The 14,837-nt window shown below is 43.4% G+C and overlaps 1 protein-coding gene across 2 annotated transcripts in view; it reads right to left on the bottom strand.

Annotated features, from left to right (window-relative positions):
- The window catches only part of PNPLA7 (patatin like domain 7, lysophospholipase), a 432,325-nt gene that overhangs the window by 387,769 nt on the left and 29,719 nt on the right, over nt 1-14,837 (bottom strand). For both annotated transcript variants that reach the window (XM_084650336.1, XM_084650337.1), the window contains exons 5-6: nt 9,975-10,057; nt 4,680-4,768 (exon numbers count right to left, since the gene is read on the bottom strand). In XM_084650336.1, coding sequence (XP_084506462.1) covers nt 4,680-4,768; nt 9,975-10,057 — 172 coding nt within the window. The remainder of the gene's footprint in view (nt 1-4,679; nt 4,769-9,974; nt 10,058-14,837) is intronic.

Genomic DNA, 14,837 nt, shown 5'->3' with positions numbered 1-14,837 from the left:
AAGAAGGCCAATGGCATTTTGGGATGTATACTTACGGGCACGGCCAGCAGATCGAGAGACGTGATTGTTCCCCTCTATTCAACATTGGTGAGGCCTCATCTGGAGTACTGTGTCCAGTTTTGGGCCCCACACTACAAGAAGGAGGTGGAAAAATTGGAAAGAGTCAAGCAGAGGGCAAAAAAAATGATTAGGGGACTGGAACACATGACTTATGAGGAGAGGCTGAGGGAACTGGGATTGTTTAGTCTGCGGAAGAGAAGAATGAGGGGGGATTTGATAGCTGCTTTCAACTACCTGAAAGGGGGTTCCAAGGAGGATGGATCTACACTGTTCTCAGTGGTAGCTGATGACAGAACAAGGAGTAATGATCTCAAGTTGCAGTGGGGGAGGTTTAGGTTGGATATTAGGAAAAACTTTTTCACTAGGAGGGTGATGAAACACTGGAATGTGTTACTGTGGGAGGTGGTGGAATCTCCTTCCTTAGATATTTTTAAGGTCAGGCTTGACAAAGCCCTGGCTGGGATGATTTAGTTGGGGATTGGTCCTGCTTGGAGCAGGGGGCTGGACTGGACCTCCTGAGTTCCCTTCCAACCCTGATATTCTATGATTCTATGATGAGGACATGGACATAGACTTCTCACAAAGTACAGGCCCCTGCAATGTGCACATCATGGTGTCAATTGGGTACGTTCATGGCGTGGAACACCGATTCTGGGCTCGGGAAACAAGCACAGACTGGTGGGACCGCACAGTGTTGCGGGTCTGCGACGATTCCCAGTGGCTGCGAAACTTTCGCATGCATAAGGGCACTTTCATGGAACTTTGTGACTTGCTTTCCCCTGCTCTGAAGCGCAAGAATACCAAGATGAGAGCAGCCCTCACAGTTCACAAGCAAGTGGCAACAGCCCTGTGGAAGCTTGCAATGCCAGACAGCTACCGGTCAGTCGGGATTCAATTTGGAGCGGGCAAATCTACTGTGGGGGCTGCTGTGATGCAAGTAGCCCACGCAATCAAAGATCTGCTGATATCAAGCGTAGTGACCCTGGGAAATGTGCAGGTCATAGTGGATAGTTTTGCTGCAATGGGGATTCCCTAACTGTGGTGGGGCGATAGACGGAACCCATATCCCTATCTTGGCACTGGAGCACCAAGGCAGTGAGTACATAAACTGAAAGGGGTACTTTTCAATGGTGCTGCAAGCACTGGTGGATCACAAGGGACGTTTCACCAACATCAACGTGGGATGGCGGGGAAAGGTACATGACGCTTGCATCTTCAGGAACTCTGGTCTGTTTCAACAGCTGCAGCAAGGGACTTTCTTCCCATACCAGAAAATAACCGTTGGGGATGTTGAAGTGCCTATACTTATCCTTGGGGACCCAGCCTACCCCTTAATTCCATGGCTCATGAAGCCATACACAGGCAACCTGGACAGTAGTCTGGAGCTGCTCAACTATAGGCTGAGCAAGTGCAGAATGGTGGTAGAATGTGCATTTGGGCATTTAAAAGTGCGCTGGCGCAGTTTACTGACTCGGTTAGACCTCAGTGAAACCAATATTCCCACTGTTATTATTGCTTGCTGTGCTCTCCACAATATCTGTGAGAGTAAGGAGGAGACGTTTATGGCGGGGTGGAAGGTTGAGGCAAATCGCCTGGCCGCCGATTACGCACAGCCAGACACCAGGGCAGTTAGAAGAATACAGGAGGGCGTGGTGCGCATCAGAGAAGCTTTGAAAACCAGTTTCAAGAATGGCCAGGCTACGGTGTGAAAGTTCTGTTTGTTTCTCCTTGATGGAAACGCCCCCCCTCCCTCAGTTTCACTCTAATTTCCTGTAAGCTAAGCACCCTCCCCTCCCCACTTCAATCACCACTTGCAGAGGCAATAAAGTCATTGTTGCTTCACATTCATGCATTCTTTATTTATTCATCACACAAATAGGGGAATAACTGCCAAAGTAGCCCAGGAGGGGTGGTGGAGGAGGGAAGGACAAGGCCACACAGCACTTTAAAAGTTTAAAACTTTAAAACTTATTGAATGCCAGCTTTCTGTTGCTTGGGCAATCCTCTGGGGTGGAGTGGCTGGGTGGCCGGAGGCCCCCCCACCGCATTCTTGGGCGTCTGGGTGGAGGCAGCTATGGAACTTGGGGAGGAGGGCGGTTGGTTCCACAGGGGCTGTAGCGGCAGTCTGTGCTCCTGCTGCCTTTCCTGCAGCTCAACCATACACTGGAGCATATGAGTTTGATCCTCCAGCAGCCTGAGCATTGACTCCTGCCTTCTTTCAGCAAGCTGATGCCACTAACCATCTTCAGCCCGCCACCTCTCCTCGCGGTCATATTGTATTTTCCTGCACTCTGAGATTGTCTGCCTCCACATATTTTGCTGTGCTCTGTCAGTGTGGGAGGACAGTATGAGTTCAAAGAACATTTCATCACAAGTGCGTTTTTTTTGCCTTCTAATCTTAGTTAGCCTCTGGGAAGGAGAAACATGCAGCTGGTGGAGGGAAAAAAAGGGAGAGTGGTAGTTAGAAAGACACATTTTATAGAACAGTGGGTCGACTCTTTCACGGTAAACCTTGCTGTTAACATTACATAGCACATGTGCTTTCATTACAAGGTTGCATTTTGCCTGTTATTGAGGGTCTGCTGGTTTGGTGTGAAAGAACACTCACGCAGCAGATTTCCACTTGCAGGCAGCCATGGCAAGCCACAGTCTTTTGGCTTCTTTAACCTTCATAACATGTGGGAATGGTTTCAAACAGCAGCGCCCTCATTTCCCCTACGAAATAGACATTGGGTTGGCCATTTAAAAGGAGGGGCTGCGGTTTCTGGGTTCACGTGCAGCAGAAACCCAACTAAACACCCACACCCACACAATTCTCTGGGATAATGGCTTCCCCCTCCCCGCACCTCGTGGCTAACAGCGGGGCAGATTTCTGTTCAGCCACAGGCAAACAGCCCAGCAGGAATAGGCACCTCTGAGTGTCCGCTTACTAAAACCACCCTATTTCAACCAGGTGACCATGAATGATATCACTCTCCTGAGGAAAAAGAAAAGGAGTACTTGTGGCACTTTAGAGACTAACAAATTTATTTGAGCATAAGCTTTCGTGAGCTACAGCTCACTTCATCAGATGCATTCAGTGGACTCATGAAAGCTTATGCTCAAATAAATTGGTTAGTCTTTAAGGTGCCACAAGTCCTCCTTTTCTTTTTGCGGATACAGACTAACATGGCTGCTACTCTGAAAACTCTCCTGAGGGTAACACAGAGAGACAAAGAACGGATGTTGTTTGAATGCCAGCAAACACCAGGACCATATGCTGCAATGCTTTGTTCTGCAATGATTCCCGACTATGTGCTACTGGCCTGGCGTAGTAAAGTGTCCTATCATGGAGGAGGGAAATAAAGCTGCCCTCCCCAGACACCTTTTGCAAAGGCTTTGGGAGTATATCCAGGAGAGCTTTATGGAGATGTCCCTGGAGGATTTCCGCTCCATCCCCAGACATCTTAACAGACTTTTCCACTAGCTGTACTGGCCGCGAATGCCAGGGCAAATTAATCATTAAACACACTTGCTTTTAAACCATGTATAATATTTACAAAGGTACACTCACCAGAGGTCCCTTCTCCGCCTTCAGGGTCCAGGAGCCCACCTTGGGTGGGTTCGGAGGGTACTGGGTCCAGGTCCAGGGTGATAAACAGATCCTGACTGTTGGGGAAACCGGTTTCCCCGCTTCCTTGCTGTGAGCTACCTCCTCCTCATCATCTTCCTCGCCCCCAAAACCCACTTCCGTTTTGCTTCCCACTCCTTGGACGGAGTCAAAGCACAGGACTGGGGTAGTGGTGGCTGCACCCCCTAGAATGGCATGCAGCTGATCATAGAAGCAGCATGTCTGGGGCTCTGAACCGGAGTGACCGTTTGCCTCTCTGGTTTATTGGTAGGCTTGCCTCAGCTCCTTAATCTTCACGTGGCACTGCTGCGGGTCCCTGTTATAGCTTCTGTCCTTCATGCCACTGGAGATTTTTTCAAACTTTTTGGCATTTCGTCTTTTCGAACGGAGTTCTGCCAGCACTGAGTCGTCTCCCCATACAGTGATCAGATCCCGTACCTCCCGTTCGGTCCATGCTGGAGCTCTTCGGCGATTCTGGGACTGCATGGACTCCTATGATGATGAGCTCTGCATGGTGACCTGTGCAGATGAGCTCGCCACACAGGAAATGAGATTCAAAAGTTCACAGGCCTTTTCCTCTATACCTGGCCAGTGCATCTGAGTTGAGAGCGCTGTCCAGAGCGGTCATAACTGAGCATTCTGGGATAGCTCCCGGAGGCCAATACCATCGATTTGCATCCACAGTACCCCAAATTCGACCCGGCAAGGCTGATTTCAGCGCTAATCCCCTTGTCGGGAGTGGAGTAAAGAAATCGATTTTAAGAGCCCTTTAAGTCGAAAAAAAGGGCTTCGTCGTGTGGACGAGTGCAGGGTTAAATCAAGATAACGCTGCTAAATTCGACCTAAACTCGTAGTGTAGACCAGGCCTAAGTTTACAAAACAAATAGGAGTCCTTCACCCCTAGTACCACAGGAGCCAAACTAGAGCTCCTACAATTGTTGCATAAAGTTAATTGCACCTATACACGACCACAGCAATGCATAGGACCTCCATTACAATGTAACTGTACCTCTTAGCCAAAGACAAAACCTTTGCTCTTTTCCGCATCCTTTGACGAGGCACCATGTTCCCAACCAGAGAGTTTGGGAGAGTTGTCACCTACAGGAAACAACAAAACAAAAATCTGTTTCAAGAAAATTCCAACACCCTCTAAAGGTCCTGATCCTGCAAAGTCACGCACATGTGTGGTACCATTGGAATCCATGTAAAGTTAAAGTGCATATGTAAGGCTTTGCAGGATCAGGACCTACATGAGCGCTAGGGCAGTGTGCTACATCATGGCATTTTCTTTTTAGAGAGAAGTTTCACTGTACTTTTTAGTGAGCAATTAATATAATGGTGATGGGAGATACAGAATAACCTCAGAGTATTTCTGACCAAGAACTGCAAGCACCAGAAACATAGAAGTAATCTTTTAAAGTGTAAATATTAGTCTGGCAATCACTAATCCTGATGCACTGAGGCCTGATACACTTAATCAATGCCAAGAACAGACTTATACATTTTAGTGAAATATATAAATGAGGACACCTGTCCTAATACTTAAATAGCACAATAAATGCAGTAACTGGAGTGCCACTTAGTGGAGGAATGAAAACATTGCAAGATCAAGAAAACTTCCTAGTTTTTAATTTTTTTAAAATATCCCGTTTATCCCTCAGGAAATTCAATTCCATTATATGCTTCTGTAATGAGAATTTTCAGACTCTGTCTCATCTCTTCCATCAACAGACAAGTGGGTCTCTGGGCCATCAATATCTCCAAGCATCATAAAATCAGAAACTCAGCAATTTAACTTTACCAGAAGTATAGCAGACAGAAACTAGTATCTTTCACTTGCTTTATACCTTCAGACAAAGAATAAAAATAAACACAGGTCTAAATTTCCAGAAGAAAAAGAAAAGGTGATTTTATCATATGAATACAAAATGCCTTCAAATATGAGCATCTCAGTGAAAGGGTTGGAAGGGGTTTTTTGCCTTCTTTTTTTAAAAACATAGGCAAAACAACACATTTTCCCCAGATGCCTGCCCAGAAATGACTGAATACCCAACTTCCAAAACTTCAGCCCAAACAATGAAAGTATGGTAAAGTTAAAAGCAACTGCAAAACCAGATCTTACAATGGGAAGTGTTAGTCAGACAGCACTACCAGACCACCCATCATATATTTATTTTTTTACAAACAGTTATTCCTACTGTATTTAGTCAGATTGTTTCTTCATAGCTCCCATGTCCCCTTGCATGGAGTCATATGGACATTAAGCTTTCTCTTGCCTGTTGAAGACCACACAATTGAGCTAAATGTAAGCCAAAAACGGAAAAAACTGAATTGCATTCTTTACTAAGAGAGGAAACTGTTTCTTCAAAATCAAGATGTCCTCTTTACGTACATTTGTCAATAGGAAACAATACGACATTCGCTCCATCCCAGTGTAGGGGAAGAAAAAAAAACAAAACCACCACATGTTCTGGAGAAAGAGTGGCTGGTTTGAAGAAATCAACAGAAGAACAAAATTGGGATCAAAGTGCATTTAGGAAGACTGAACTCAGAATGAACACCTATATTTGCCAAATTGGCTCAGGATGTCCTTTCAGGAATGGAATGAGGCTTAGAAACCTGGACTGTCCCTATGAACAAAGCAAGAAATCGCTCCAGTCTCTTGAGAAGTCCTGCATGGTGAGACAGCAAGAACTGGCATTTGCAACAAACAATACTGCAAAGATCAAGAGAGGCATGTCATGGCAGACAGGCATTTCACCAGAAATAGAACAACCGCCAAAGACAGGCAGCTAAGCAGCTCTAAGGCAAATCCTGGCAAAGTGTCTCAAAATGGCAAAGTCTATGGAAACATCACTGATGCAGAAAACACACAAAGATGTTAAGTACAGCTTAACAAGAAGTTCATTCAAGAGTGGATTTACCCAGAGCCTGTCATAGTAATAAGTTGGATGTTGCTGCTACTGAAAACTTCCGTATGAAAACGGGCAATTTGTTTGCAAATATAACAGGAGTCATTTAATAACAAGTGCTACCATTCTGCCTGAAAATCAGTTCCACTATTATCTTGTTTTCCTCATTCACGTGTTTTTTTTATTTTTAAATTCTTTTGTGATGGAAGTGCTCATGTTTGATCCGTGTGTGAAAAGTCGAGGACAATCCAGTCAGTCATTTTTGAATTTGGTATGGTTGTATGCACATTCTGAACGTGGTGTAAAACCTTACAGTTATAATTTTACCCATACAGGAAACAGGTGAATTTTTAAACTTGAAATATGGCATGCAGACTCAAAGAGTCACTGAAGAGTCCATTTACAATTCAGCTTGAATAAAGTCTGTCTGGAACTTAAGATTCAGGAACTTTTGAAAATTGCAGAGTGGGCATGAGCAGTAGAAATCAGCACCAAGCCTGAGCGTTTGCCTATCTAGAGATGCACTGCACACTGCACACACATGCTGTTTGCCCAGACACACACACTTTTCAATTGATTGTTAACTGTCTTTTCATTCTGGGTTTGTTCAGCACCTACCATAATGGGGTCCTGGTCCATGAGTGGGGCACCCAGGCACTATCGTAATATAAATAATAAATAAGTAACATGGAACCTCTAGCCTCCTCATCAGGTCTCCAGACATTTATTCTCTCCCCCATATACAGACTTTCTGGATACAGGATCACTAGATAGCAGAGTTAAAAGAAGTCAGAACTCCAAGATTCCTACAATAATGGGATCTCAGCCACAATGCCCATATGTCACATTTTCTATTCCTTGTTAAATGGCTATTGCAATATATTATCCATTATGTCATTACATGAAAAACCATAATACACACACCTACAAGAAAGCCTGTGTAATGCATCTGTTAGAATCTTAATTTCTGCATTTCCTGATTTATCTTACACCTCATGCACTGATTACATAGTCCTAGAGATAAAACAATCACGGAACCCCACAATGCCATTTTTACCAAGCCGGTATTCAGATTAGAACTAAAAAATAAAGCACACATTACCTGGAAAAATAAGATAGCAAGAGTCTCTGCCATCACTTACACATAAAGGGTAGGGAGCTGTTATAGGTGTTAATGAAGATTATTGGATTAAACAGACATCAAGAATAAACCATCACACCAAGGTCTTAGCAGTTTTTTTCATATGAAGGATGAAGTAATTTTAATTATCTTATTTCCAAATGTAACAGTACGTGTAAGTTTCAAGTTAAAATGCATGCCCCATTAAGGAGCTTGAATGTTAAGGACAACACAAAAGTTTATTCATTCATTTTTTTGATAAGTGTAAAAGTATTTTAAATACAAATCTCCATTTACCTTACTAAAGTTTCAAATTAATTCACAACTAGTTTTCTGTCTCCATTTTAAGAAGCTTAAAATAAAAGACCACAAACAGAGAGAGAATCCTAAAAATAGAAACAAGGATGGAGTATTTTTCAAAGAAACTGAATTGTTCATTTTAAACTCTCTCTCTCTACCTCAGCATTTAACAACATATACATTAGTTTTAAAAAATAAACTTCATACACAGATTGATCTCAGGAGGTCACCAAGTCATACACTTGAAATGGATTTTAAAATGTAGGGACAGAAAGGGGGTCTTTGGATAGTTTAGGAACTATTAGTGAAGTTTTATACTTATACACGTTAAGACCTGGGCAATCATGTCTCATCTCTCAGGTTATAAAACTGGTAACTACAGAACCATAGAATATCAGGGTTGGAAGGGAACTCAGGAGGTCATCTAGTCCAACCCCCTGCTCAAAGCAGGGCCAATCCCCAACTAAATCATCCCAGCCAGGGCTTTGCCAAGCCTGACCTTAAAAACTTCTAAGGAAGGAGATTCCACCACCTCCCTAGGTAACGCATTCCAGTGTTTCACCACCCTCCTAGTGAAAAAGTTTTTCCTAATATCCAACCTAAATCTCCCCCACTGCCACTTGAGACCATTACTCCTTGTTCTGTCATTTGCTACCACTGAGAACAGTCTAGAGCCATCCTCTTTGGAACCCCCTTTCAGGTAGTTGAAAGCACCTATCAAATCCCCCCTCATTCTTCTCTTCCACAGACTAAACGATCCCAGTTCCCTCAGCCTCTCTTCATAAATCATGTGCTCCAGCCCCCTAATCATTTTTGTTACCCTCTGCTGGATTCCCTCCAATTTTTCCACATCCTTCTTGTAGTGTGGGGCCCAAAACTGGACACTGTACTCCAGATGAGGCCTCACCAATGTCGAATAGAGGGGAATGATCACATCCCTCCATTTGCTGGCAACGCTCCTAATTATACAGCCCAAAATGCTGTTAGCCTTCTTGGCAATAAGGGCACACTGTTGACTCATATACAGCTCCTCATCCACTATAACCCCGAGGTCCTTTTCTGCAGAACTGCTGCCTAGCCATTTGGTCCCTCGTCTGTAGGGGTGCATGGGATTCTTCCGTCCTAAGTGCAGCACTCTGCACTTGTCCTTGTTGAACCTCATCAGATTTCCTTTGGCTCAATCCTCTAATTTGTCTAGGGCCCCCTGTATCCTATCCCTACTCTCCAGCATATCTACCACTTCTCCCAGTTTAGTGTCATCTACAAACTTGCTGAGGGTGCAATCCACACCATCCTTCAGATCATTAATGAAGATATTGAACAAAACCGGCCCCAGGACTGACCCTTGGGGCACTCCACTTGATACCGACTGCCAAGTAGACATGAAGCCATTGATCGCTACCCTTTGAACCGATGATCTAGCCAGCTTTCTATCTACCTTACAGCCCATACTTCTTTAACTTGCAGGCAAGAATACTGTGGGAAACCGTATCAAAAGCTTTGCTAAAGCCAAGGAATAACATGTCCACTGCTTTCCCCTCATCGACAGAGCCAGTTATCTCGTCATAGAAGGCAACTAGGTGAAAAGGTGAAAGGCATGACTTGCCCTTGGTGAATCCATGCTGACTGTTCCTTACAGCTATGGAGATAACCATAAGAGTTAGGAAGGAATCTTTCCTTTCCACACACAGCCCTGCAAAACTAGACAAGTGCATTCTTTCCAAGGGGAAAGAGGAACTTGCTCTGAAACATCAGGCATTACCCACTACCTGTTAACAGGATACTGACTACAAAACACATGATCCAGGATGACCAACCCAACATATTAGAGACTTCTCGTCTGAAAAAATGCAGTGGGGCTGGGGCTAATAACCAGGGTAAGCAGGTCAGGCATCTGGGAGTTCACATTTATCTTCCTGGATTTTAATCTTTATTTTCCACTCTCCCTTCCCTCTCCATTAGGTGTACTTACCTTTCTCATGATCTTCCGCCCATAGAACATGACTTTGTCTCTCTTGCGAAATCTGTACTGAGGCACTTGTGGCTGAGGTTGTCCTGAAACACAAAAGAATCATCAAATAACTCTGCACATAGTTTGTAACAAGGGGAAAGAGGAGCATGCAGGTGCATTGACCTTGCTCACTAGTTGGAATCCAACTTACATTATTAACAGAAATTCATGTGAAACTCAACTTCTTCCTGTTGGAGACTAGGCCAAAACCCCACTCCTTTTTGTCAGTACAATTTAAAATGAATGACAAGAAAGAAACCTATTCTGTCCAAACACTCTTTTTGGATGATGAGCTACCTGTGTTCAAGCTGTCAGTGGACTGATTTAACCCTGTGTTACTTTTGCCTCACAATGTAGATTCATAGATTCATAGATATTTAGGCCAGAAGGGACCATTATGATCATCTAGTCTGACCTCCTGCACAATGCAGGCCACAGAATTTCACCCACCACTCCTAAAAAAGACCTCACACCTATATCTGTGCTATTGAAGTCCTCAAATTGTAGTTTGAAGACCTCAAGGAGCAGAGAATCCTCCAGCAAGTGACCCGTGCCCCATGCTACAGAGGAAGGCGAAAAACCTCCAGGGCCTTCCAATCTGCCCTGGAGGAAAATTCCTTCCCGACCCCAAATATGGCGATCAGCTAAACCCTGAGCATATGGGCAAGATTCATCAGCCAGATACTACAGAAAATTCTTTCCCGGGTAACTTGGATCTTACCCCATCTAAAAACCCATCACAGGCCATTGGGCCTATTTACCATGAATATTTAATTACCAAAACCATGTTATCCCATCATACCATCTCCTCCATAAACTTATCGAGTTTAATCTTAAAGCAAGATAGATCTTTTGCCCCCACTACTTCCCTCGGAAGGCTATTCCAAAACTTCACTCCTCTGATGGTTAGAAACCTTCGTCTAATTTCTAATCTAAATTTCCTAGTGGCCAGTTTATATCCATTTGTTCTTGTGTCCACATTGGTACTGAGTTTAAATAATTCCTCTCCCTCTCTGGTATTTATCCCTCTGATATATTTATAGAGAGCAATCATATCTCCCCTCAACCTTCTTTTAGTTAGGCTAAACAAGCCAAGCTCCCTGAGTCTCCTTTCAGAAGACAAGTTTTCCATTCCTCGGATCATCCTAGTAGCCCTTCTCTGTACCTGTTCCAGTTTGAATTCATCCTTCTTAAACATGGGAGACCAGAACTGCACACAATATTCCAGGTGAGGTCTCACCAGTGCCTTATATAACGGTACTAAAACCTCCTTATCCCTACTGGAAATACCACTCCTGATGCATCCCAAGACGACATTAGCTTTTTTCACAGCCATATCACATTGGCAGCTCATAGTCATCCTATGATCAACCAATACTCCAAGGTCCTTTTCCTCCTCCGTTACTTCTAGTTGATGCGTCCCTAGCTTATAACTAAAATTCTTGTTATTAATCCCTAAATGCATGACCTTACACTTCTCACTATTAAATTTCATCCTATTCCTATTACTCCAGTTTACAAGGTCATCCAGATCCTCCTGTAGGGTATCCCTGTCCTTCTCTAAATTAGCAATACCTCCCAGCTTTGTATCATCTGCAAACTTTATTAGCACACTCCCACTTTTTGTGCCCAGGTCAGTAATAAAAAGATTAAATAAGATTGGTCCCAAAACTGATCCTTGAGGAACTCCACTGGTAACCTCCCTCCAACTTGACAGTTCACTTTTCAGTAGGACCCGTTGTAGTCTCCCCTTTAACCAATTCCCTATCCACCTTTCAATTTTCCTATTGATGCCCATCTTATCCAATTTAACTAATAATTCCCCATGTGGCACAGTATCAAACGCCTTACTAAAATCTAAGTAAATTAGATCCACTGAGTTTCCTTTATCTAAAAAATCTGTTACTCTCTCAAAGAAGGAGATCAGGTTGGTTTGGCACGATCTACCTTTTGTAAAACCATGTTGTATTTTGTCCCATTTACCATTGACTTCAATGTCCTTAACTACCTTCTCCTTCAAAATTTTTTCCAAGACCTTGCATACTACAGATGTCAAACTAACAGGCCTATAATTACTTGGATCACTTTTTTTCCCTTTCTTAAAAATAGGAACTATGTTAGCAATTCTCCAATCATACGGTACAACCCCTGAGTTTACAGATTCATTAAAAATTCTTGCTAATGGGCTTGCAATTTCTTGTGCCAATTCTTTTAATATTCTTGGATGAAGATTATCTGGGCCCCCCGATTTAGTCCCATTAAGCTGTTTGAGTTTCGCTTCTACCTCAGATATGGTGATGTCTACCTCCATATCCTCATTCCCATTTATCATGCTACCATTATCCCTAAGATCCTCTTTAGTCTTATTAAAGACTGAGGCAAAGTATTTGTTTAGATATTGGGCCATGCCTAGATTATCCTTGACCTCCACTCCATCCTCAGTTTTTAGCGGTCCCACTTCTTCTTTCTTTGTTTTCTTCCTATTTATATGACTATAGAACCTTTTACTATTGGTTTTAATTCCCTTTGCAAGGTCCAACTCTACTTGACTTTTAGCCTGTCTCACTTTATCCCTACATATTCTGACCTCAATAAGGTAGCTTTCCTTACTGATCCCTCCCTTCTTCCACTCCCTATATGCTTTCTGCTTTTTCTTAATTACCTCTCTAAGATGCTTGCTCATCCAGCTTGGTCTACAACTCCTGCCTATGAATTTTTTCCCCTTTCTTGGGATGCAGGCTTCCGATAGCTTCTGCAGCTTTAATTTAAAATAATCCCAGGCCTCCTCTACCTTTAAACCCATAAATTCTTCAGTCCAATCCACTTCCCTAACTAATTTCCTTAATTTTTGAAAGTCAGCCCTTTTGAAATCAAAAACCCTAGTTGCAGATTTATTTTGGTTAATCCTTCCATTCAGTTTGAACTGAATTAGCTCATGATCACTTGAGCCAAGATTATCCCCTACAACCATTTCCTCTATGAGGTCCTCATTACTCACCAAGACCAAATCTAAAATGGCATCCCCTCTAGTCGGTTCAGCAACTACTTGCTGAAGGAATCCATCAGCTATCGCATCTAGGAAAATCTGAGCCCTATTATTATTACTAGCACTCGTCCTCCAGTCTATATCTGGGAAGTTAAAAGTCTCCCATGATCACACAGTTTCCATTAGTATTTACTTTATTAAAAACATTAAAAAGGGCTCTATCCATATCCAAATTAGATCCCGGCGGTCTATAGCACACCCCAAGCACTATCCCAGGGGAGGCTCTAATAGTTTTCTTCCCCAATTTAATTGTTGCCCAGACAGACTCAGTCATATCCATTTCATCGCTTCTTATTTCTTTACATTCTATCTCATCATTGATATACAATGCTACTCCACCACCTTTACCTTTATTTCGGTCTTTCCTAAACAGCACATACCCTTCAATACCTGTAGCCCAGTCATGACTACTATTCCACCAGGTCTCTGTTATACCTATAATATCCGGTTTCACTTCCTGCACCAGTAACTCTAGTTCCTCCATTTTGTTACCTAGGCTCCTTGCATTAGTGTACAAACATCTTAATTTTTGCTGTTTGGCCTCACTCACATTCTGTACCCTATTAGGCACGGTTATTTTACTACCAGTATAACCTATTAGACTTGTATCTACACTGCCCTTCCTCCTACCTACAGCTGTATCCACTCTTACTTCATTTTCTTTCCACTCTATGCTAAATTCTGGCATGGAGATTACCTGGACATCTCCCAACCATCTCCCCCAAATTCCTAGTTTAAAGCTCTCTTAATCAGTTGTGCCAGCCTCCATCCTAGAAGTCTATTTCCTTCCCTACTCAGATGAAGTCCATCCCGAGAGAACTGTCCTCTATCCATGAATGCCTCCCAATGGCCATACATCCCAAAGCCCTCCTTATAGCACCACTGCCTAAGCCATCTATTGATAGTCATAATCTTGTCACACCTTTGTTGCCCTTCTCTAGGAACAGGCAGAATCCCACTAAAGATCACCTGAGCCTCAATTACCTTAAGCGTCCTCCCCAGCCTAGCATAGTCTCCCTTAATACTTTCCAGCGAGAATCTAGCCGTATCATTTGTTCCCACATGAAGGATAATTAGGGGATTCTTTCCCGCTCCCTTTAGAATCCTTTTCAACCTCAGGTCTACATCCCGTATCTTAGCACCTGGAAGACAGCACACCCTCCTATTTTCTGGATCAGCTCTGGTTACAGGCCTATCTATTCTTCTCAGTAAAGAGTCCCCAATCACATAGACCTGCCTTTTCCTAGTGACGGTGCTATTCTCCAGTCTATCCCCTGTTCCCTCTGGCTGCAAGTTCTTTCCATTCCCATTCTCCCTTGTAATCCTTTTTAACCCATCCTGTATCCTCCTGGGGCTCATATTTGGTGTAATCTCCATTAACTCTTCCCCTTTTCCTATAGGACTAACCGCTCTTCTCTTCTTCTTTGCCCTATCACCTTCAGTGACTACCTGCTGAGCCCCTTCTTCATTTTCCAACTCTGCAAACCTATTCTGAAGCTCTAGTTCTCCTTCACTAGCCCGTCTTTTCCTCTGCCTAGTTCTTTTAGTCACATGCTTCCACTGACCACTTTCCTCACCCAGTCTCCCCTCAGAATTCCCTAGTCCTGCTTCCATCTGCAAGTCTGAGCTTTTCCCTTCAGATACCTCATGTCTTTGCTCCATAATCTGCTCAAACCCCTTCCTAAACTCTACCAGACTTTCCACCTGCATCTCCAAACCTCTGATCTTTTCCTCCATCAGCTCTATCAGATGGCATTTCATGCAGACAAAACTCTTAC

This window comes from Lepidochelys olivacea (genome assembly GCF_965140295.1).
Source record: "Lepidochelys olivacea isolate rLepOli2 genome assembly, chromosome: 16".
NCBI lineage: Eukaryota > Metazoa > Chordata > Testudines > Cheloniidae > Lepidochelys > Lepidochelys olivacea.
This window is presented reverse-complemented; position numbering and strand designations above follow the sequence as displayed.